We start from the raw sequence: 25151 nt of genomic DNA on the forward strand, positions 1-25151 counted from the left end.
CATCCTCTGTAAAACATGGTGGAGGGAACGTGATGGCATGGGCATGCATGGCTTTCAATGGCACTGGGTCACTTGTGTTTATTGATGACATAACAGCAGACAAGAGTAGCCGGATGAATTCTGAAGTGTACCGGGATATACTTTCAGCCTAGATTCAGCCAAATGCCGCAAAGTTGATCGGACGGTGCTTCATAGTACAGATGGACAATGACCCCAAGCATACAGCCAAAGCTACCCGGGAGTTCATGAGTGCAAAAAAGTGGAACATTCTGCAATGGCCAAGTCAATCACCAGATCTTAACCCAATTGAGCATGCATTTCACTTGCTGAAATCCAGACTTAAGATGGAAAGACCCACAAACAAGCAAGACCTGAAGGCTGCGGCTGTAAAGGCCTGGCAAAGCATTAAGAAGGAGGAAACCCAGCATTTGGTGATGTCCATGGGTTCCAGACTTAAGGCAGTGATTGCCTCCAAAGGATTCGCAACAAAATATTGAAAATAAAAATATTTTGTTTGGGTTTGGTTTATTTGTCCAATTACTTTTGACCTCCTAAAATGTGGAGTGTTTGTAAAGAAATGTGTACAATTCCTACAATTTCTATCAGATATTTTTGTTCAAACCTTCAAATTAAACGTTACAATCTGCACTTGAATTCTGTTGTAGAGATTTCATTTCAAATCCAATGTGGTGGCAGGCAGAGCCCAACTCGCGAAAATTGTGTCACTGTCCAAATATTTCTGGCCCTGACTGTATAGACACACATATATAAAATACCGTGCTAATGCATGTCAATGGGTATTGTCATTAAACAGAAAAATGAGAAATGACCAGGCTGCACACTGATATGGATCTAATTTATCTATTAGAATGTAAAAACATGTAAACTACAGAAACCCAGAGGATGGTCCTCAAAGCTCCTAACCTGCCAGTGGTTTAGTAGTCCACTCAAAATCTAGCCAGGCTGATCTTTTAACTCTAGCCGTTCAAGCACCAGCTCAGAGGCACCATTTATCCAACCTGGCTTTATTTTAACACATGTCCCCATCCTGCGGCCCATCTGAGCCTAGCGTGGGAATTCCTCTACCCGCCAACATATCAGAAGTCCACTAGAGGGGTCCAGAACCTTCCACAAATTGGCCTTTGGCCACAAAAATACCAAGTTCAGGGACCCTCCTCCCATTGCTCTGCTGTTATGACAAAAGAAGAAAAGACCAACTATCCTCTTAACATTACCCCTTTTTAAAAAACATAAAATAATAATTTTTATATTTTTATATATATATATATATATATATATATATATATATATATATATATACATACAGTATTATATATTATATATATGTAGCACCCCTGAGACACTCAGGGCACTACAAGGAACTGCATCCTCTTGGGGATGCAGGACCTACCCTCTAAGACCTGGAGTACCAGTGCCGATACCACCAGAGCACAACTAAAATCCTAGTTAACCATGTAAGGGGATGGTCGCCATGGAAAGGAACGAGTCCCTGGGATTAGCCAGTCTAGTGGGAGGGGTCCGCAGTCAGTAGAGAGTCTAGAGAAGTGTGGCACACAGAGAGGTGTGCGGACATGCCTGAGCTGGGATTGTGCAGCGGTGACCCGGGGGCACAGGAGAGAGGTTGCCAGGTCGGGTACCAGAGATACCGCTGGGACCGGAGCACGCACGGGGCACAGGGCCCTAGATCAGGCACCAGTTCTACACGGCTTGATAAATACCTGCCCTGTGAGGACACCTTCACAGACTTCACCGAACCAAGTAATTCGGGCACATCAGCAGTAAACTAGGATCAGGGTTCGGACACCTCCCCACAGGGTCTGCACTGCCCGCCGTACTGAGAAGGAGACTGTACCCCAAAAGGGACAGTCGGGCCCCAAACGCTCCACGCTACGGGGACCCAACCAACAGAGAGTGCCGAGTATGGAGCAACCTGGGTCACTACATTGGCACTGATACTCCATGGGACCTGAACCAGCAATCCCTGGGTCCAAGTGAGTAGAGACTGTTAAAGACAACTTGGTATGGTCTCCTATTATCCCTCATCGTCTCCCAGGCACAGCCTTACCTGCGGAAGGCCTAACACCATTGCTGCAATCACCACCAGCTCTGGGAGTACCCACATGTAGCATCGGCGGTTCTCTATCCTTAACAGCAACCCGCAGGTGGCGTCACATGACATTAACTCTTATCTCCCCTGTAAATATTCCCCTTTTATAAAAGAAGCCCCAGGACATGGTACCAGGCAACAGCCACCAGAGTGACATCCCCATTTGCATCCGCCCAGGACCGATTACCCCCTTCCCAGGGCACGACATATATATATATATATATATATATATATATATATAAAAAAGTAAAAGTAAAGTAAAATAGAAAAAAATATATATATATATATATTATATATATATATATATATATACACACGGTAATACGGCATACATATAAAAAATATGGGGATAGCAAAAATATGAGTATTGTCATTCCTTTTCGGTATTTTTTTATTGTCATTGACGTTTACTTTTCGGTATTATTTTATTGTCATTGACTTTTACTTGTTGGTATTTTTTTATTCATAATGTACTGGTATAGAGAGATTTATCTTTATGGTTTAATGCAATATACCTGAAAAGAAGAAAAATATAATTTAGATTTTTAGGCGGAGAGAATTATCCTAAACATAACAGTGCAGCCTGTGGCTTGCCGGTAGTGTTTCTGACCTGAGTTTGCATCCTGGGAAAGATCAAATACAAGAAAAGCAAATAAAAAAGTAAATCTATAAAGCTACGGTATGTATCTGGAAATGCCTCCCAACATCCTGTGTCACTTGAGGAGAATCTGTAGTGGGACCAGACTGAGCAAACATAACAGTGTCCTAAGTAAGATATAACACAGCACTGTACTGTAACTGCTATCAGCTAATGTTTCGCCGCACTGATCAGCTTCCTCATGGGCTGCCCATGAATTATACCACTGTTACTGCCTTCAGAATGATGCTTTTCTTATTAGCTGGTAAACTACTGAAATATGGTGGGCACTATGTATTTTAGATGTAATGAGACTGGTATTTCAACATAAAGACAAAAGGATAGAGGTAAGATATGGAATGCATATTACCCAGGTGTAAAGGATCAGACAGACTAGCAGATTAACTTACAACCCTCTGGAGGGCATTAGCTTAGATGCAATATTTTGCCCATATAACAACATCTCACTCCTCAAATTTGACAAATGGCAACATCTACGGTTTATAATTTGTCAGACAACAACTCTGTTCTTCCTTTTTCAAAAAAACATATTGAGCGGTTAATGGTTCCATTGAAATTTACTCTAATATTCATGTGTCTGGGATATAGGGAAACCAGATGCTCCTGTACATATAATTCAGCCCTGGCTGCTCTCTCATAAGAGATGTTTGATTTATCCGAAGGAGGGGAGAGTGAATTGGCCAAAGGGATGGCATGACATTATATGTCATGCGATCCCCAGGAGAGCCTGTGCTGACAATGCTGGAATGGCACCCGCATAGGAGGTGTGTATAGGTGTTATTTTTTTAATTGGGGTTTGTTTGAGTAGTGAACAACTTCTTTATTGACTGATGTGAAAGACAAAGAACTGAATGGAAAGTATCATAGGGACCCTTACAATAATAATTACAGTGTAGATGGTTGAGGTCTACTTGCAAATATCTTTATGACTGATTTGGTAACTTTCTCCATTTCTTTATCTCAGGGTATCTGACAAGACTGCTGCAGAATCACACTGTATCTGCCTGTGACGGGGAACATCTGACGCTCCAGTGTCCTCGTCATTCCACCATCAGCATCCAGTCAGCATTTTATGGGCGTCCATCACATATCCCTCCAACGTGTGCCTCATTATCACCAGAAACCATGCCTAGCCCTCACCACAAGTGCCTCGCACAAACCGCACTTCAGGTGAGTGTCAGTAGTGACGAATACGTCCCCATATGATGGCTTTTGGTGTAACATCTGAAGCGGAGCCTGATGTATTGTAATGGGGCATAAAAGAGGGGTTTCCCACTGTACCCATATGTGCTTTGCCTAATTAAAAGGGTTGTCCAGGATTGAAATATTAATCACCTATCCATTATTAATATGAGATCAGTGGGAGTCAGACACCCAGCACCCCACCAATTAGCTCAAATCAAAACAGTAATGTGTGGGGCTGCTGTGTTCCATCCCTTACATTGCATCATCCCAACCCCACTTGGAGCAATTTTCAGCTAATCAGTGGGGGCGACATTTATTTCTTCCCATGTCACAGCCCTGCTCCAGAAGCTCAGTCAGGTATGTGTTTTTTTGGTCATGCTCCTCTGACAGTTGCAACACAGGTCCCAGGAGCAGTATTTCTTCAGGACAGGTTGCCGTTTGAATTACATGACGGGGCCATTTCATCACATTCTTGGAGAACCCCTTTAATGGTTGGCCTGAGAGGTTGTGATAGTAAAAGACACCCCACACATATCTTTGGCAGCAGACCAGGTTTCTCAGAGGAGGAAGTTTTTGAGGAGCTAGGCACTGGGCTCAGAGCCTGGACAGCTCAGATGCAATCAATTATGTTTAGTCAGTGGACAGAGGGCTAAAAATCATTGTTACAGTTGGGCTTCATTAAAGATTTTGTACAGTTTGCCTTGTTGTTCACATCTGAATTTTTCCTCAGACTGGGCAGTCCACACAACGGCATGAAGAATTGCCTGATGTTGATCTGAGAGTCGGATCAATCTCATCAATGGAAGTCTATGGATCTGTGAACAAAAATCAGACTTTTTCGGGGTTTTCATGGACTTTGATAGGAAAATCTGGAGAAACTTTTTTTTCCCAGCCGAGAAAAGTTGATCAAACTCTGACCAAACAGATAAAACTTTGATGCCACTGTTGAAACACAGACTGTTTTTCTATGATAAAATAACTGACATCTGAATGAGCCCTTATTCTGATCTCCTCTAAGCTGATTTTTGACCACAGACCACATCAAAGTTGCTTGTGCTGAGCAGCAAAGAACCTGTAAAGCTAAAGAGTGCAACATTTTTAATCAAACCTAATAGCAAAAAAATATGTACTCTAAACCCTTAATCCAAGAAAGAAACTTGCAGGTAGTGACAGAAGTCAACTCACTTTTTCAGTCAAAGAACAACAGTATCCAACTCTTAAACATGCACCAATATAACCAATAATACCGCCAAATCATCTTTGGTTACCAGGCATTAGTCAGACTATTATCACGCTAAATGTTGTGAGATCCAAGTAGCAACAAAAGTTCAAGTTCTATTTATTTTTACTGTTCCCATTTATTAAGAAGGATCCATTATAGCAGGGGTCTCAAACTCATGCTTCTTGCGGTTCGCAGATCCGTGAACCCTGTGACGATTGTGGCCGGTGCCACAGCAGTCAGCGCTTTATTTCATTTGAACGAACTGCTGGGGCCGCGCAGAGCTGCCTTAAGTATAGTTCTGCAATCATAGGCCAGTTGCTGACATAGTAATATGACATCAAGCTCTGGACTCTGGCCGGCGGCTGCCATTGGTTTAGGGCTGTAGAGAGCTCTAAGGCTGCTTTCACACATCCGGCTTGAGCTCTGCGGCTCAATCCGGCTGTGCAAGCTATGCAATGGATGCGGTGAACACACCGCATCCTTTGCATAAGTTTTTCCTTTGCGGCCAGTCCGGTCTTTGCCGCTTGCGGCATGCTACTGAGCATGCGCAGTGGCAAAAACCGCATGCGGCAGCCGGATGCGGTTATTGCCGCATCGCGCCACATCCGGCCGCCATAGGCATGCATTGAAAAATGCGCCGCATCTGCCGAATGCGGCGCGATGCGGATTTTTTTGCCGCACGAAAAAACGTGCCAGGTAACGTTCCATGCGGCCGCTGCATCGGCTAACTCTGCCGCATGCGGCAAAAACCGGACGGAACGCAAGGCCATGCGGCACAATGCGGCACTAATTAAAGTCTATGCAGGAAAATCGCAACCGGCAGCAAAAAAAAAACGGTTGCGATTTTCCTGCAAAGTGCCGGAGTGTGCCGCATTGCAGAAACCGGAGGTGTGAAAGCAGCCTAAGCAGCGCCAGCAGTTCAATCAAATGGAATAAAGCGCTGACTACTGCGGGCAGCGGCTGCAATCATATCACAGGATCCACGGGCCTGTAGGCTGCAAGAAGCAGATAGCAGGACACCAAGGGAATGGAAGACAGATAAGAATCTTTTTTTTATGTGCATATGAAAAATGGCATATAAGAGGAATTACTATAAGTAGAGACATTACTATAAGATGGGGACCATGATGGGAACATTACTGCAAGAAGGGGACCAGGATGGGAACATTACTGCAAGAAGGGGACCAGGATGGAGGTATTACTACGAGAAGGGGACCAGGATGAGGCCATTACTACAAGAAGGGGACTATGATGTGGCACATTACTACAAGAAGGGACTTGGATGGGACATTACTACAAGAAGGGACTTGGATGGGGACATTACTGCAAGAAGGGGACCATTATGGGGCACATTACTACAAGAAGAGGACCAGGATGGGCACATTACTACAAGAAAAGGACCAGGATGGGCACATTACTACAAGAAGGAGACCTGGATGGGGAATATTACTATAAGAAGGGGCCGAGGATGGGCACATTACTACAAGAAGGGGACGAGGATGGGCACATTACTACAAGAAGGGAACCTGGATGGGGCACATTACTACAAGAAGGGGACTAGGATGGGAACATTACTACAAGAAGGAGACCTGGATGGGGAATATTACTATAAGAAGGGGCCGAGGATGGGCACATTACTACAAGAAGGGGACGAGGATGGGCACATTACTACAAGAAGGGAACCTGGATGGGGCACATTACTACAAGAAGGGGACTAGGATGGGAACATTACTACAAGAAGGGGACCGGGATGGGGCAAATTACTACAGGATGGGGACAAGAATGGGGACATTACTACAAGATGAGGTCCCCATGTGAATATTACCACAAGATGATGGCCAAAATTACTATATGTTGTTAATTGTAAAACAATATTACTGCTTTTTTTATATATCAATTAAAATGAACAAAAAAGTACATGTTATCGCCACATCCGTAACGATTCAAGCTATAAAAGTGTACCATAACCCATACGATGAATGGCTTTTAAAAAATAAAAAAAAAAATGTGAAAAATTAAGTGATCCTATGGTGTATAGAAAAAATTATATGGTATTACTAAAAATGTCACTTTGTCCTGCAAAGAATGGCCCCCCCCCCCAAATATTTTTTTTTCTATGTGCAGCCCATATACCCAGCCGAGCTTGAGACCCCTGTATTATAGAATGACTTCACCTGCTTTATTAATCAGATTTTTCTAAAAACATTTTAGATGATTATTCCCAGGAAAAGTTTCAAAAAGAACCTGCAGATTGTTAAAGATTTATGCCGCTTTTTGCTTTTAATGGAACGGATATTGTTTCATATATTGTCTTTTCATATGTAGATAAGAAACACTTACCATGACTAAGTTTGTAGATAAGACGTAAGACGGGAAAGTTACAGGGGATGGAGTTTCCTTCCTTTTAACCACTTGATGTAATACTCATGGTCACACAGCACGACATAAGATGAAGTGATTACACATGTCCGCTAGGTATAGAGCCATGTGAGATCAGACCATTGTTTGGACGTATACTGTATACATTGTTATCGGGTGATACATATTCACAAGGATTTTATGTTTCCTTTTAGAAAGTCCTGGACGAATGCCAGAATCTGAGATCCTGCCAGCTCCTTGTGAATAGTCGTGTTTTTGGGATAGACCCATGTCCGGGAATTACTAAGTATCTTTTGGTTTCGTATAAGTGCAAACCTAGTGAGTGCATTTTATATTATTAGATTATATTGTTCTCTTGACATGAAACCTTAAGGGCAGATAGTAGAATATTGATGCCGATTTGGTTATAGCTTTGTTCCCATCTATCCAGTGCCAAAAGTACATAATTGCTACAATTGCAGCAGAATGCAGGTGAATGGGGTGGCAATGTGACCCACAAGGTACCATAACAAGAAAGTTATAAAAAGTTCGGAACCAGTTATATCCTTTGCAATTTGTTTGTTATGGTCATAGTATTCACTTGCACTATGCTCCTGGAATGCTGCCACCAGGGGGAGCCAGAGCTCTGCAGCAGAAGACACTACACAGAGCAATGAGAACCAGGAAGTGAATACACAGCGTTCTCATACACTACCTCACAGCACAGCTGAAAAGCAGAGCTGCAGGACATGCAAGGAATAGTCAGGCAGGCTGGGTCAAACACAGTACGGACAGAAGCAGGACCGGAGGAACGTGCAGAAGCGGAGTCAAAGTCAGGCCAAGGTCAGTACTGGAGGAAGCAACCGAGTGGGGAAATAGGAGAGGGGACAGAGGACAGGAGGGACGACCAGGGGATGGAACACAGACAAGGGCATGGGAGCACAGGAACAGACAGATCAGGATATCACTCACAGGACCAGCAATCACAGGCAAAGCAGTGCTAAGCTTATAGCCGGCGCTGGTTCACTGGAAATGTCAGCTTTTAAGGCATCCCGGGTCTGGAAGTGAGGCCCGAGAGAAGGCTCCGCCCCCTAGCCTTGTGGACAGGGAGGCGAACCATGACAGCTCCCATGTAGCAGTTGCATACAGTGATCTTTGTCTACGTGACGTATCGCAGCCATTATTGCCCTGTAGCCAAAATTATTGGGCCAATTGGGTTTTAACATGGTTTCTGTGTCTTTGACATGAATTGTACAATAGGATAAAGAGTTGCACACAAGTCACAATGTATATGGGAATGATAAAAAGCAAAACTGCTAAGGGAACACTAGACTGAAAAATACAATGAACTATCTGAAAAAGTGAAAAACATGAAAATGGAATATGCATAACTGCTATGAATAATAGGAATATAAGAGATGTTTATCCATTGTATTGATCAATGCAAAAGAGCCCCAAAACCAACGCCAAGGTAATCTCTATTTTTATGGTCCCTAACCTATGTGTAACCTCACCTGCAGTTAAAAAACTTGCTCTGTATGTGAAGCAAAGGACCAAGCTATATATGTGAAGTGAAACAAATGGCTGTGGGTGGGGCAGGGTTCTCAGACAAAAAGTGCATACTAATTAAAGACTGTATATCTGCAACACCAATGGTGTGAACAAGGTGCAAGACTGAAAAACATAACTATACAATAGGATAAAGAGTTGCACACCAGTCACAATGTATAGGGCAATAACGAAAAGCAGAACTGCTATGGGAATACTAAACTGAAAAATACAATGAATTATTGGGCCAATTGGGTTTTAACATGGTTTCTGTGTCTTTGTCATGAATTGGGCTGGCTTCTTTCATCACTCACAAACTCCATTCCATTGAGTGTCAGAATGTTCGCACCATTAAAGCACAAAAAAAGCCAATGGAAACCTGGCAGTCATCAACCATCAAGGTTCGGTTTCTTGGGTGTCAATGTCACCTCTCCACTCCCGATAGCCAGTGATGTAACTTGTGGGCCCCAATGCAAAATCTCCAACAGGTTTCCCAACTCTAAGGGGTTTTTAATAGTATTGGTCTTAAATGCGCCAAAGGGTCCATTGGGACCCCCTTAGACTTGAGGGCCTTGGTGCATATGCAACCACTGCACTTGCTGCACCGCTGTAAATAGATGCTCTCCTGTCCTTAAAACAACTAATAAAAGACAATAACCTACTGCCAAGGGACAGGGGCTCCTATACTGTCCATTTTTCTAGGGGACCGTTGACTATCCCTAATCTCTGGGTTACCCTGATGGTGGAGATGCCGTACTTCTGTGCCTTACTGTTCTCCTGAACAGAACTAATCTGTTCCCCCTCCCACCCCCCAGGGAAGGAAGGGTCAGGAGTGAGATGGTAACTCAGATAAAGGCCTCCTTCACACATACGTGTCTCCGGTAGTGTGAGGTCCATTTTTACACCATTACCGGAGACACTTACACACGTAGACCCATTAAAATCAATGGGTTTGTGCACATGTGTGTTTTCCCATGGACCGTGTGTCCGTATGGAGCATACGTGTGTCCATGTGCTCCACACGTAAACATGTCTGTTTTTCTCCACCATCACGGATGTCACATGAATCGCACAGACTTCACACTGATGGGATCCGTGTGGCATCAGTGTGACACATAGCAGAGAAAACCACATATCTGTGAAATAAAATTATTTTCTATACTCTCTTGTCTCCACCGCTGCTGTCTTTGGTGCTGCTGTCACTTGCTTCCGACCCCCACTCATTATGTTCATCGCATATTCACTGCACCGCCGACCCGAAAGTAACAGCAGCAGGGAGTCAGCAGGACTGGAGACCGCAGACCGGAAGACATCAGCACCATGGACAGCAGCGCCAGGGACAGGTGACCATAAAGTTCCTCTTCTCCGTGTGTTATCACAGACAGCACACGGAGAACACTCATGTGCCAAAATTACGGCACACAGAGGGCCATACACACGTTTTACACGTCCGTGCAATATGTGTGTGTTTTTTTACGGACGTGTGAAAGAAGCCAAAGACACACAGGGAAAAACAAAACTCAGACATGCTGCAAACTCACGGAAAAAAATATTAAGAAACTAAAGAGAAAAGCAAAAGAAGGATGGCAGCAACAAAAGGAAAAGCAAAAAAACTCACAGGAACAAACAGTAAGAGACTAAAGAGAAAAGCAAGAGAAGAAAGGCAGCAACAAAAGGACAACAAGGGTTACCACCACCACCACTCACAGCAATAAAGTAAAACAACTACAAGAAAGGCTGGATCACAGCACCTCACCAGACCAGTATAGATAAACTATAGCTGGCATTAAAGGAAGGGTCCAGCCAGCATATATAGGAGGAGAGCGAATGTGTCTGGCTCCCCCACAGCATGTGATTAAAGAAGACTAACAAGCAGCCTAGCAGAAATTAACTATTGGTAGCCTGCCTATGAAATACCAGTCTGTGGGTTGATACCTGTGTCTGCCTGCGCTGAACACAGTCATCAGAGAAGTTAGCAGGCAGAGTGCCAGAATCTGTAGTCTCCACAGATCCTGACACCGCCATGACAGTCTGCAGTGCTTTGAAAACCTCATTGTAACACCTACAGTCAACCAGCTTACTATACCCTTCTGTAATTTTTATTCCATCTCAGGACATCTATCGTTGTGATCCAAAAGATAAGCATAATGTTTAATAATTGGACAACCCTTTGATTTAAAACCTCTCACTCCTCCCATGAACCAGGCAACGAGCCAACAACAGCATCATATTGCAAGTGTTTCTTACAATTTCAGAAATTACATATGTAAAATAATACTGCCAGACATTGCATAAATAATACCATTATACCATATTTATATAATAGCCCTATACAGCATTGAAATTAGATTACCTGCATGACTCTTCCGTGGATTGTGCACATAATATTGCCATTCAGTTTTACAATACAGTTCCTGAATAATACCGCCTTACAATGCCTAAATAATACTCCTATTATACTTACCTATAAATTGATTTTTGAGATTTTAGAAAGTAATCCTTTGTAAATAATGTTGCTTTTCTCCACTCGGGCCCCTTTTTGCTCCTTCCAGCTTACTTTTCCCCTCTGAAGGCACATTTCTGTCTCTCTGTGTATTTTCCTATGTCAGGCACTGAACTATTAGCCAGCGTCTGCCCTGTACGGCTACATCTATACTCGAGATGTTTTCCAACTTACTGTGCTGATTACAGTACATAGAAAAGGACTTTGTTTTCTGCTTGAATGGAGGGAATAATCCTATTAAACAAGTGTGCGCTCTCTGCCAGTGTGGAAGAGGCTTATTTTACAACAGTAGAAAGAGATTTTTCTTTTTCAAAAACTGTCCCTGGCAATCGACCAGCGACTTGTTTCCTGCGTCCGATGCTTCCGGGACATTACAGTCGCTTCTGTACCACCTGATAATGTTACACCATCTCTCTTGTCTGCACTAGCTCAGATCTATTGGGCAAAAGGCAAAATTTGCCGAAAAATTTACAAAAATTGCATTGATAAAAACCCTCAAAAGACTCGTTTTGTGTACACAGCTGCCCTGCAGATATACTGCATTGTTATGCATTAGTGCCGAATACAAAGACTGCAAACAGACCGTATAGTCATATTTTACTCTATGCAAATAAGCAAGAAGGACAGGCTGGGGGAGACATAGCTGTTTGTGTTGTGTAACTATGGAGACAACATAAGTCTACATAGGAGCTGCATACACAAAACGGTAGAATATTTTAATTAAGACTCTAATAATGATTTTGATGCAAATGTGGTCGTATATGTGTCACGGTCATCTGTTGTTGAGCTTTGTGATTGGCTCAGGTTTGGGTTCTCTCTCATACCATCTTATATTTTACACATTAAGGCCCTGTGCGCACGCTGCGGATTTACCGTGGATTTTGCCGCGGATTTGCTGCAGAAAATGTGTCTAACATTGCTGCAGTCATTTCCCAGCAAATCCTATGGGTTTGAAAAATTACTGTGCGCACACTGCGTTTTTTTATACCCACGGATTTACCCTCAGATTTTCAGCTGCGGAATTAATGAGCATGTCACTTATTTTCCGCAGGTACCTGCGGTTTTTGCCATAGATAATGGTAAAAACCACGGGGACCAACTTGCAGAAAATCTGCAGCAAATCGCGGCAAAAACTCGGGTGCGGTTTTACCGCGGTATTTACCGCGAGTGCGGGATTCTTTCAGAGGGTCCATTTTTTTCTTAGGAAAAAGGCACTTTCTAGTGCGCACATAGCCTAAACGTGTTTATTTATTTAGGCACAAGAAGGGTTAATGTCAGTTTTCTGCTGTAGCAGCAGACTCCTCAATGCAACTCAGCTGTTCCTGCTGATGTCCACTTCCGGCCTGGATAAAAACTCTCTGCTTCCAGCAGGGGGTGCTGGTTATTCAGCATCATTCTGGAGCTAGGCCCGGAGGTGGACAGGTACATTCCTTTAGCTGCTTCAGTTATCTGGTGTTGTTACTTTCCCCTTTCCTTTTTCTTTTCCAGTTCACCCCGCCGTGTGTTTACCCAGCTGTTGGTTTATGGTGTCTGAGTGTTGTGGTTACTCCCGGTCTATTGTTTATTGTCATCAGGGCCAGGATATAGGGAGATTCTGGGGGCTCAGACCTCACTACCTTCAAGCGTACCTTTGGGTTAAGGGTAAGCCTAGGTTACCCCCCTAGCTTGAGGGTAAGTGCAGGGGACCCCTGTCCAATCACCCCTCCCTTCTTGTCATGTGAGTTGTGACAATATATTGAAATGCAGTAGGCTTACCTTCAGTTCTATGTAAAACCAATAGATACATTGGATTTCATAATGTACAAAATCATGAAGCAAGATGTATTTTTTAGTAAATCAGGTGTGTCAGCTCAATATGCATTATTATGTAAGGGCAGCATATTAGATTTACAGGTCCGTACTCATAGTAGCCGAAATGACTCAAACAATGTGCTACTTGGAACACTGATACAATGCACTGGATACATGGGGTATGAGTAGAGTTGGTGCAAATTTATTCTTACTTCCCCTTCCATTGGCCACGACATTGTCTGTGACTGCTGGAATGGGAGAAGAGGTAATATAAGGTTTGATTCTATAGATTTTGGGTCAATCATTCAGTAGAGCACAACCCCATGGCAAGATGATAACCGGCTGGATGCGTAAGGGGTTCTCCAGAACACACAAGATGAGCACACTACTTTAAAGCTTTGTAAAAGGTTCGTAGGACATTTTACCTAACAAAGGTGTTAAAAATAGCAAAAGCCAGAAAATTAGAGATGAGCAAACCCGAACTGTAAAATTCGGGGTTCGCACCGAACTCTGTGTTTTAAAAAAAAAAACCTCTGTGTCCGAGTTCGGAGTGTGGGTGCTGTTCGTATGCAAACTAGAGATGAGCTAGCCCGAAGTTTGGTATTCGGCCTGAAAACAGACTTTACAAAAAAAGCATAGTTCGGGTTTGGAGTTCGGGCGCTTTACGTATACAAACCACTCATGCGAGCATCGCTGTGTTCAGGTAGGCTCGGTGCTCAGCCCAGTGTGAGCCGCTTGCAGTGTTTGATGGGCTCACACTGGGGGTAACAGCAGAGTTAGTGGATGTAGTGTGTACAAAAAAAAATGTAAAAACCCCACCTACCTGCCCCTGGAAGTGATCTGTTTCTGGCTGGCTGCATGTGGCAGAGACCCGAACTGTCCAATTAGTGACCTCCATTGGTGTTCAGGTCAAATCTGGGTCCAAAACCAAACTTTATCTAAAGTCCGGCGGAACCTACTGAACAGAACTTCCACGCTCATCTCTACTGCTAACCACTCTATCGAGCATCGCGGTGCTCGGGTACGCTCGGTGCTCAGCCCAGTGCAAGCCGCTTTCAGTCTCTGAATGGATCTCACTGGGGGTAACAACAACGTTTTTGGATGCAGTGTGTCCAAAAATAAACAAATCCTGCTCTCCCGCCTCCTGAAGTGATCTGTATATAATTGCCTGTATGTGGTTGGAAAGCCGAACTGCCCAATCATTGACTTCCAATGAGGTTCGGGTCAAGTTTGGGTCCCGAACTGAACTTTATCTACAGTTTGGATGAACCTGGCGAAACCGATCATCCACAGGTCCGCTCATCTCTAATCTTTGTATTTGCATCAAATTCATCCAACATTGTGCACAATTTTGATCAATTTGGAGCAAAATTTGACAGCGCAAAACAAAAGACCAGAAGAAAAAATTACTTAAGACACCATAAATGCTGAATCCTTCAGCACTCCTAATTTAGCCACTAGAAGTCCGATCATATATCGTAGATGTGGTAATTATGGATAAGGAGATTGCCTGCATGTATGATATATAAAATATGTTGTAGTATGTTAACTTATGGTAAAAGCTTTGCACTTGAAGTGAAAAAATAAGTACCATATTTTTTGGATTAAATGAGGGGTATGTCTTAGAATCTGAGTGCACCTTACCGGGTGGTGGTGTAGAGGGGTTGCAGAAGGCAGGCGCTGTGCTGGGCCTGTGCGGCTGCCTGTGCTGGGGCCGGTGCGGTGGGCTGTGCTGGGGGTGGGCAGTAAGGCAGGGGCATCCAGAAAATGTCAACGGGATTCAAATAATGGCACCCAGAGTCAGCACATGCGCTGATGGCGCTCTTGGCTCAAGATCTCATTTGCGCATGCGCCGCCTCTGGCCCATTGATCTCCCAGCAGCGAACTTAAGGAAAATGGTGTTCAGAGGTGTGCAGATGAGATCTCTGCTTGTCATTGAGCCGATAGCTCATTCTGCGCATGCGTCGACTCCGGAAGCCATTTCTTTGAAACCCGCACCACTGAAAGTTTCTGGAAGTTGCATACCTCACAGCATCGTAGGTACTCCACCTCCGCCCCTATCTCCTGTGACCCTGCTCCACCACTGCTGCCATCCCCCCGGTAAGAGACCACCCAATTGTAAGGCAGACCCAATTTTTATTTTTTTTCTTTCTCCAAATTTGGGTTGCGTTTTATAATCCAGTGTGTCTTATAAACCAAAAAATACAGTATTTATCATACAGGGGTGACTAACGTGTATCCTGATAGCAGAAGAACATGGGGGGAGACACTACTGTGATTGACTTCTCCAGTCTCGGGTCTTGCTATGCCATAATCCTGTGCTTTGATATCATTTTTTTAAATTTTGTTTGGTTCTTTCTAGTCCAATGTTCCATCTAACAAAAAGAAAAAGTTAAAAATTCTCAATCACTGTAAAACATCTACCACAGGTGCGTAGTTGAGGATTTACCACCGGTGAGGGCACCATTTTTTATGGCTTTAAGAGTAGCCTCATCATGACGGATGGTACTGTTTTCCTTGATGTGTATCAAACCAGTACAAGCTCTTTACATTTTTAGAAATGTATGTAATGTCTAAAGGATTTGTGTCGATTGGATGGGAAGGAGGTAACTGGGTTGCAGGTTGTGGAGCGCTGACTGGTTTCATAATCAGAGATCCAGTCTCCAATAAAGTTTGTGCAGATGTCTTGTATCTTGGGAGAAAGCCATTGTGAGCCTTCCGTCTGCCGTGCCGTACGGTCGGTGGATGCAGAACGTTCACGCTTGTACAGACTGTTTATTTAGTTTACGTTTCTGTTTTTAGCTGAATACAAATCGACTTCTGTGTGTGAAAACCGCGAGCTGAAGCTTCACTGCAGAGAGCCCAGGTTACTCAACATCTACTCTGCCGTCTACGGCAGACTTGCTGATGAAAAGAACCCTTGTACCACCGACTTGGACCGAGGGACCCCATATGGTTCGTATATATGGATATGATGTAAGAACATATGGCTAAAATGAATCAGGCGTATCAGAGAATAAACTTAAAGGGGCCGTACAGAATAAGAATTCATAACTGTCCATGTCCCGAAAATCATCTACACTTATCCATGGGTTGTCTGGTATTGTGAATGGGGATGAGCTGCATTTCCACACACAACCTGTGGACAGGTGTGGCACTGTTTTTGAAGAAATGGTAGTCATACCTTTAGAAACGTGAAATAATTAGTGGGGAAAAAATTATGCAGAAACCTCCGATTGGGAGATATTCACACTTTTTTGTTTCTTTCGCATCCATAGACAAGCCTACTATATCATTATAATTTTGCGTTAATTAGAAGGAAATTTTGTAATGTATCTTTTTCGGAGAAAGTGACATCAACCTCACTTCCCAGGAACTTATCTCATTACTGCATGCGGGTTCTATTAAAAGACGTTGTCCAATACCTTAACATTGATTGTGTATGAGTATCCTTAAGATAGGTCATCAATGTCTGATCAGCCGGGGTCCAACATCCCGCACCCCTGCTGATCAGCTGTTTTCTGTGCTTGTGGCAGGAGCAGGCAGCCGGAAATGCTCAGTTCCGGAGTTGCTCAGTCTACTGATACCGGTTGCAGCCGGGTGCTGTACATCAATCAAATCAATAGGAGGCGGATGTGTAGTACCCGGCTGTGGCCGCTATCAGACGACAGGGCAGGTCTGTAACTAAGCTGCCTCCTACCGCCGCCGAGAACAGCTGATCGGCAGGGGTCCTGGGTGTCGGATCCAATCAAAAATAGGTCATCAATCTTAAGGATAGGCCATCAATGTAAAAGTAATGGCTAACTACATCTTTAATGTTCACAAACTTCTTCAGTCACTAAAAAGTTTGTCGTTAGTAAGATAGTACGCATCATAGGGATAGGAAGGGGATGCGGTGGAACCCTGAGACCAGTATGTCATGCATATTTGCTGTGAGAGGGGAAGAGAGAGCTGCGCAGAGAGGAGAGAGTAAGGGGCAAATAAAGATAGGGGTTACTCTTGCATTTTATAGCCTTCGTGACGTCATGATGTACTTTGTGCAACAATTTCTTGACATCATTGGGCCTAGTAGGCGAGGCTGAGGATACCGTCCCAAGAAGTGAAGACTGCCCTGGTCCAGCTGCCGTTTGAGGACCAGCCTGGACTTTGCACCACAGTAACAAAAATATCTTTACTTTACTCTAACCTGCCACCAATCTGATCCCTATTTGCTGATACAATTAGCCGCATTCCCCATAAACTGCCAAGAAGAATTGGCCCCTGTCTATGACAAGTACTGCGCACGGCTCCATGAATTGATCAGCAGAGGTCACAAGCTGGTTTTTCTAACTGATGAAGGTCCCAGAAGTGGGATTATGCCAAATCCAAGTGATATGTTCCTTGAAGTGAGAAAACCATTTTAGGCCTCGCATCTCCATTTAGATGTTTTTCACAAAACCGGACCTAATTACAAAATCTCCCTCTGTTTTCCAGACTGTATATCATACTCTGCCTTAGATGTGCTAGCACAGAGATGCTATGGGAAGCAAAGATGCAGAATGGTCGTCCTCGATAAACATTTCGGAAGTCCTTGTCTTCCTGGAGTCGTGAAATATCTTACTGTAAATTTTTCTTGTGGTAAGGACAGGTTTATATCCCCTTTAATTGTATACTATGCTAGTATTACATCGCACATCAGGAATATGGCTTAGTAGGATATTTGTGTGATAATCTCTAAAAATAAAGTTCTGGTGATGGTGGATTATCTGGACCCTTTGGAGGATTTCCAGTACTCCGATGGACCAGTCCGATCATGAGCTGGTGTCGATCTATATTACTTATGAAATACAATGGAAAAATGTTGCTTCTCCTGCAAATGGTGAGAACTTGTAGTAGACAATAGACCATGTTTCTTTCTTTGTCGTTCCTTTGGGAGACCCAGACCTTGGGTGTATAGCTTCTGCCTCCGGAGGACACACAAAGTACTACACCTAAAAGGTGTAGCTCCTCCCTCTGAGCCTATACACCCCCTGGTGAACCAGTCACAACCAGTTTTTCGCTTTGTGTTCAGGAGGCATACATCCACACATGCGGTCTCGTATGATTTTTTTCCTTTTTTTTTTTTTTTCCTTTTTTTGGAAGAAGATTGAAGAACTGCGGGTCCACGTCTGGACTCCCGGCATGTCCTTTCTCACCCCACTGTGTCGGTGGTGTTGTAAGGTTGATTTCCAAGGCTGGAGCCTTACATGCCGTGCTCCTTCACCATCCCTCCTGGGCTCTGGATTGAAGTGGGAGCCAGCACGGTCTCCATGCCTGGCAGGAGACCGGTCTCCGGCCACAGCCCCTTGAGGACCCTGCTGGACTGGAGCACTCACCCCCAGGGACCTGGCCCTGCGTCTCAGCAGCTAAGTACCTTGAGACGTTCATATGTTGGGGTCCCTGTCATTTATTGTGGGGGGAGAGTGTGTTTACTGTGTTTTTTAGCATTTCCGGCCGGTCCTCTGGCTTTTCGCTCGAGAACCGCGCCGATGGTGCCTGCGCGTCGGCCTCGCTGCTTAAATTTAGGCCCCGGCTTCACCGGAGGCCTAGTTTCTGTTACCTGCCCTCGCATGTCACTCATGCTGAGGGACAGGCATGGCCCCTCCCGGTGGCCGTCCTGCACAGGGGAGGGACCCTCCTCACTGCTTGTGTGCGACTCCCCCCCCTGCAGGCCTCTATGGCCCTCCAGATCCCGCCCTTCCTACAGGGACGCCCAAGGTTCCGCCCCCTCTCTTCGTTCCGGCGGCCATCTTCTTGGGCAGGTTCCACTCTGTTCTAGCCCGTCCTGCACTCTGCATCCCTGCTGAGGTGCTGTGCATTGGGGGTCCGGGCTTTGGGATCTGGAGGGCACACAACACCGCTGCCAGCGGTCTGGTAAGACACAGCAGGTCTCCGGTTGTGGACCTCTGCTATATTCTCCCTGGGATTCATTCCTTTTATAGAAGCTGTTTCCCCCCACTCAGGCAGCATGTCTCACACAAGGAGCAAGGCTCCAAAGTTTTATGCTGTATGTGCTGCATGTAAGCTGCCGCTGCCTAAAGCAAGCACCTATCCACATTGTGAGGTCTGCTCTAACTTGGAGGTGCCACGGCCTGGGGTCTCGGCCCCAGTGGTCTCTCAGGCTGCTCCTGCACATGTGGCTGAACCCCCGGCCTGGGTAGAGTCTTTTTCTAGGTCTATTTCCCAGTCATTTGCTGAGTCCATGGGACATCTGTCCAGGACTTTGATGAATATGCATCAGCCCCCTCCACAGGGTGCCTCTAATGCTCTTGCTAAGGGGCCTTTAGGACTGGAGCTCACAGAGGATTCACCATCAGGGCACGGACCCCGTCCGTCTAAGAGGCTCCGCACAGTTCCCTCTCCCTCCTCATCCCATGGTTCTGATTCAAGGGCTGAGGACTTGCAGGATGAGGAGGATGCCTATACAGGGGGCTCGGAGGCTAACTCCATGTGCCCCATTGCTCCTTCCGAGGGTGACTCAGAATTTAGTGACTTGATTGCTTCCATTAATTCTGTACTGGATCTCAATCCGCCAGTATCAGAGGAGCAACCCTCTCTGGCAGAAAAGCACCAGTTTACCTCGCCTAAGAGAGTAAAGAGTGTGTTCTTTAACCACTCCAGTTTTCAGGCCGCTGTGACCAAACCCAGGGCCTGTCCTGACAATTGCTTCCCAAAGCGTGGTTCTGATGACCGTTTTCCCTTTCCACCTGAGGTGGTCAAGGAGTGGACTCACTCCCCAAAGGTAGACCCTCCGGTGTCTAGGCTCTCAGCCCGGACCGTTGTGTCTGTGGCTGATGGCACTTCCCTTAAGGATGCCACTGACCGTCAGATTGACCTTCTGGCCAAATCCGTGTATGAGGCGGTGGGGGCCGCGTTTTCTCCAACTTTTGCAGCAGTGTGGGCCCTCAAAGCCATCTCTGCTTCTCTAGAGGAGATGCATTCCCTCACCCGGGAATCTATGCCCGAGATGGTTGCCTTAACTTCTCAAGCTTCAGCTTTTTCTTCTTATGCCATGTCTGCCATGCTGGAGGCTTCTCATCGCGCTGCGGTGGCTTCAGCTAATTCCCTCGTTATCCGCAGGACCTTGTGGCTTCGAGAGTGGAAGGCAGATGCTTCTTCAAAGAAGTACCTTGCTGGGCTCCCTTTTGCTGGTTCTCGGCTGTTCGGTGAACAGCTGGATGAAATTATTAAAGAGGCTACTGGCGGGAAGAGTACTTCCATGCCACAAACCAAGACCAGGAAAACTGCCCAGGGTAGGATTCAGTCGAGGTTTCGCTCCTTACGTTCCTCCAACTGGTCGTTCTCTAAGCCCTCCACCTCGTCCGCTAACTCAGCCAAGGACCAGAAATTCAGCTGCCGCTCCAGGGCGCGTCCGCAGAAGGCCGCAGGAGGTCCTGCCACTAAGGCAGCCTCCTCGTGACTCTCTGTCCGATCCAGCCACGTCCTTAGTTGGTGGCAGGCTCTCCCACTTTGGCGACGCTTGGTTTCAACAAGTCTCCGATCAGTGGGTGAGAGATATCATTTCTCACGGCTACAGGATAGAATTTTCTTCCAGCCCGCCAAACAGATTTTTTCTCTCAACTCCCCCCTGCTCCAGGGCCGCCGCCTTTTCACAGGCCGTGGCAGCCTTGCAGGCCAACGGAGTAATTGTACCAGTTCCCGCCCGGGAACGGTTCAGAGGTTTCTACTCAAACCTCTTCCTAGTTCCCAAAAAGAACGGTACCTTCAGGCCCATCCTGGATCTCAAGCTTCTCAACAAGCATGTTCGGGTGCGGCACTTTCGCATGGAGTCCCTGCGATCAGTCATTGCCTCAATGACCCAAGGGGATTTCCTGGCGTCCATCGACATCAGAGATGCCTATCTGCATGTGCCCATTGCGGTTTCACACCAGCGTTGCAATAGGACACGATCATTTCCAATTCGTGGCTCTCCCCTTCGGGTTAGCCACGGCCCCTCGGGTATTCACCAAGGTCATGGCAGCAGTGATTGCGGTTCTGCACCTCCAGGGGTTGGCAGTGCTCCCTTATCTGGACGACCTTCTAGTCAAAGCGCCATCCAGCGCAGACTGTCAGCGGAGTGTCTCGCTCACTCTCAGCACTCTAGCCCAATTCGGGTGGCTTGTCAATCTTCCCAAATCCACTCTGACTTCGACCCAGAGTCTCACGTACCTAGGGATGCAGTTCGAGACTCTGCCGGTTCTTGTGAAGTTGCCCTTAGACAAACAGCTGTCACTCCAGCTGGCGGTGCGCTCTCTCCTGAGGCCCCGCCGTTATACCCTCAGGCGTCTGATGCAGGTGCTGGATCAAATGGTGGCGTCCATGGAGGCTGTTCCCTTTGCCCAGTTCCATCTGCGCCCCCTGCAGCTGGACATTCTCCGCTGTTGGGAAAAGCGGCCTTCCTCCTTACACAGGTTAGTGGCTCTGTCGCCGCGGACCAGGAGCTCTCTTCAGTGGTGGCTTCGGCCCCTCTCCCTGTCTCAAGGGCGCTCCTTCCTGGCTCCGTCCTGGGTGATTCTCACCACGGATGCCAGTCTATCCGGCTGGGGAGCGGTATGTCTCCACCACAGAGCACAGGGCACTTGGACTCCGTCCGAGTCAGCCCTTTCAATCAATGTGCTGGAAATCAGAGCCGTACTTCTAGCTCTCCTAGCATTTCATCATCTGCTGGCGGGCAGGCACATTCGAGTCCAGTCAGACAACGCGACAGCGGTTGCCTACATCAACCATCAAGGCGGGACACGCAGCCGCCTGGCAATGATGGAGGTACAACGCATTCTTCAATGGGCGGAGGACTCCAGGTCCACCATATCCGCAGTCCACATCCCAGGCGTGGACAACTGGGAGGCAGATTATCTAAGCCGTCAAAGCGTGGACGGTGGCGAGTGGTCCCTGCACCCGGCAGTATTTCAGTCGATCTGCCGCAAATGGGGCACTCCGGACGTGGACCTAATGGCATCCCATCACAACAACAAAGTTCCTGTCTACGTGGCTCGCTTGCACGATCCTCAGGCCTTCGCCGCGGACGCTCTGGTTCAGGACTGGTCCCAGTTTCGTCTGTCCTACGTGTTTCCCCCTCTAGCTCTCTTGCCCAGAGTCCTGCGCAAGATCAGAATGGAGGGTCGTCGAGTCATCCTCATTGCACCGGACTGTCCCAGGCGAGCTTGGTATCCGGACTTGCTCCAACTGTCCGTAGAGATGCCGTGGCCTCTCCCGGACCGTCCAGACCTACTCTTGCAAGGTCCGTTCTTCCACCCGAATTCTACGGCCCTCAAATTGACGGCGTGGCTCTTGAGTCCTGGATTTTGACGGCTTCTGGTATTCCCCCTGAAGTCATCTCCACTATGACTCGGGCCCGTAAGTCTTCGTCCGCTAAGATCTATCACAGGACTTGGAAAATTTTCCTGTCCTGGTGTCGCTCTACCGGCCATTCTCCTTGGCCATTCTCCTTGCCGACCCTTCTGTCTTTTCTACAGTGCGGTCTGCAGCTAGGTCTGTCCCTCAACTCTCTCAAGGGACAGGTTTCGGCCCTGTCTGTCCTGTTCCAGCGGCGTCTCGCTCGGCTGGCTCAGGTCCGCACCTTCATGCAGGGCACGTCTCACATCATCCCGCCTTACCGGCGGCCCTTGGACACCTGGGACCTTAACTTGGTTCTCACGGTCTTGCAGAAACCCCCCTTTGAGCCCCTTAGGGAGGTTTCTTTGTATCGTCTCTCACAGAAAGTGGCCTTTCTGGTTGCTATAACTTCTCTCAGGAGAGTTTCTGATTTGGCTGCGCTCTCCTCGGAGTCACCCTTTTTGGTCTTTTATCAAGACAAGGTGGTTCTCCGTCCGACTCCGGACTTCCTTCCTAAGGTGGTCTCTCCTTTCCACCTTAACCAGGACATTACCTTACCTTCCTTCTGTCCGGCCCCTGTTCATCGCTTTGAAAAAGCTCTACATACTCTAGATCTGGTGCATGCTCTCCGGATCTATGTGTCTCGCACCGCTGCGCTTAGGCGGTGCACCTCTCTTTTTGTGCTAACCACAGGTCGGCGCAAGGGTCTCCCTGCTTCTAAGCCGACTTTAGCCCGTTGGATTAGGTCGACCATTTTGGACGCCTACCAAAGTTCGCAGGCTCCTCCCCCGCCGGGGATCAAAGCGCACTCGACCAGGGCTGTCGGTGCCTCTTGGGCTTTTCGGCACCAGGCTACGGCTCAGCAAGTCTGTCAGGCTGCCACTTGGGCTAGTCTGCATACCTTCTCGAAGCATTACCAAGTGCATGCTCATGCTTCGGCAGATGTGAGCTTGGGCAGACGCATCCTTCAGGCGGCGGTCGCCCATTTGTGAAGTTAGGTTTCTGCCTACTTCTTAGTTTTTTTGTTTCTTCCCACCCAGGGACTGCTTTGGAACGTCCCAAGGTCTGGGTCTCCCAAAGGAACGATAAAGAAAAAGAGAATTTTGTTTACTTACCGTAAATTCTTTTTCTTATAGTTCCGTCTTGGGAGACCCAGCACCCTCCCTGTTGCCTGTTGGCAATTTCCTTGTTCCGTGTGTTTTCACATGCTGTTGTCGTGAACAGAGTCTCCGGTTGTTCCGGCTCTTGCTCTGTTCTACTTGTGGGTGGCTATTCTCCTTCAGCTTTTGCACTAAACTGGTTGTGACTGGTTCACCAGGGGGTGTATAGGCTCAGAGGGAGGAGCTACACCTTTTAGGTGTAGTACTTTGTGTGTCCTCCGGAGGCAGAAGCTATACACCCAAGGTCTGGGTCTCCCAAGACGGAACTATAAGAAAAAGAATTTACGGTAAGTAAACAAAATTCTCTTTTTTTTATTTATAGTTCCAAAAATCATACTGAAAGAGGTTGACCCCAAGGTCTCTTATGTAATGCCTCCTACGAAGCTGAACGATGGTAAATATGGTAATTATCTCAGATTATATCCACTTCTCTTATATTTTCTGTTCTTGACCATAGATTCGAGGAGAACCTAATATTTACATATAAGAGCTTTTTTTTAAATCTAAAAGGATCAAGATCTTATAATCTGTTCCCAAGGACCTTATTTATATGACTGATTGGTCATCTCTACATTATATCATTTTTTTTTGTCTGGGCAACTTTAAATGGGTTTTCCAGGACTTTTCAAAAGGTCCTGTGTGTAGTGATGGGCAAAACCCAAACTACCTAGTGTCCGTGCATGGACCCCAAACATGGAGTTCTCGGGGAACTCCATCTAAGATTCGACCACCCGGATAGTTTAAAAATAAATAAATAAAGGATAAAGAAAACGGAATACAGCATGAGAATTATACTTACCGAGTCTCCCGCGCTGCTGTAAAACTACTTCCAATCACAGACACCAGGACTGACGGTGGGTGGAGGAAGCAGGGAATATGTATGAGGGTTAATGAGCAGAACCAGAAGTAGTGTTTAAGTTGCACGGGAGACTCAATAAGTATAAGGGTCTTGCTCTAATCCCCCTAACTCTTTCCACCACGATTTTACAGCACAATATTCGGATCCCCATAAACTTATCTGGGGTTTGGTGTCTGGCAGATGTTCAGGTTCAAGTCCAGTCCTGGACCGGATTTTTTTTTAAAAATCATACTGGACACGCCCAACTGTAATATCTGCCGGTTCACCCATCTGTAGTTCTATGTCTAAGGGGTACTTTGCACACTACGACATCGCAGCTGCGATGTCGGTGGGGTCAAATCGAAAGTGACGCATATCCGGCTTCGCTGTCGATATCGGAGTGTGTAAA

General features: G+C 46.2%; 1 protein-coding gene across 3 annotated transcripts in view; it reads left to right on the forward strand.

Annotated features, from left to right (window-relative positions):
* EVA1C (eva-1 homolog C) overlaps positions 1–25151 on the forward strand; it is a 147866-nt gene that overhangs the window by 99118 nt on the left and 23597 nt on the right. The window contains exons 2-6 of one of the 3 annotated variants that reach the window (XM_075335042.1): positions 3751–3956; positions 7767–7890; positions 16196–16348; positions 17867–18010; positions 24227–24307. In XM_075335042.1, the coding sequence (XP_075191157.1) occupies positions 3751–3956; positions 7767–7890; positions 16196–16348; positions 17867–18010; positions 24227–24307 (708 nt within the window). The remainder of the gene's footprint in view (positions 1–3750; positions 3957–7766; positions 7891–16195; positions 16349–17866; positions 18011–24226; positions 24308–25151) is intronic. The other 2 variants (XM_075335044.1, XM_075335045.1) reach the window with 2 other exon arrangements.

This window comes from Anomaloglossus baeobatrachus, chromosome 2, assembly GCF_048569485.1.
Source record: "Anomaloglossus baeobatrachus isolate aAnoBae1 chromosome 2, aAnoBae1.hap1, whole genome shotgun sequence".
Classification (NCBI taxonomy): Eukaryota; Metazoa; Chordata; class Amphibia; order Anura; family Aromobatidae; genus Anomaloglossus; species Anomaloglossus baeobatrachus.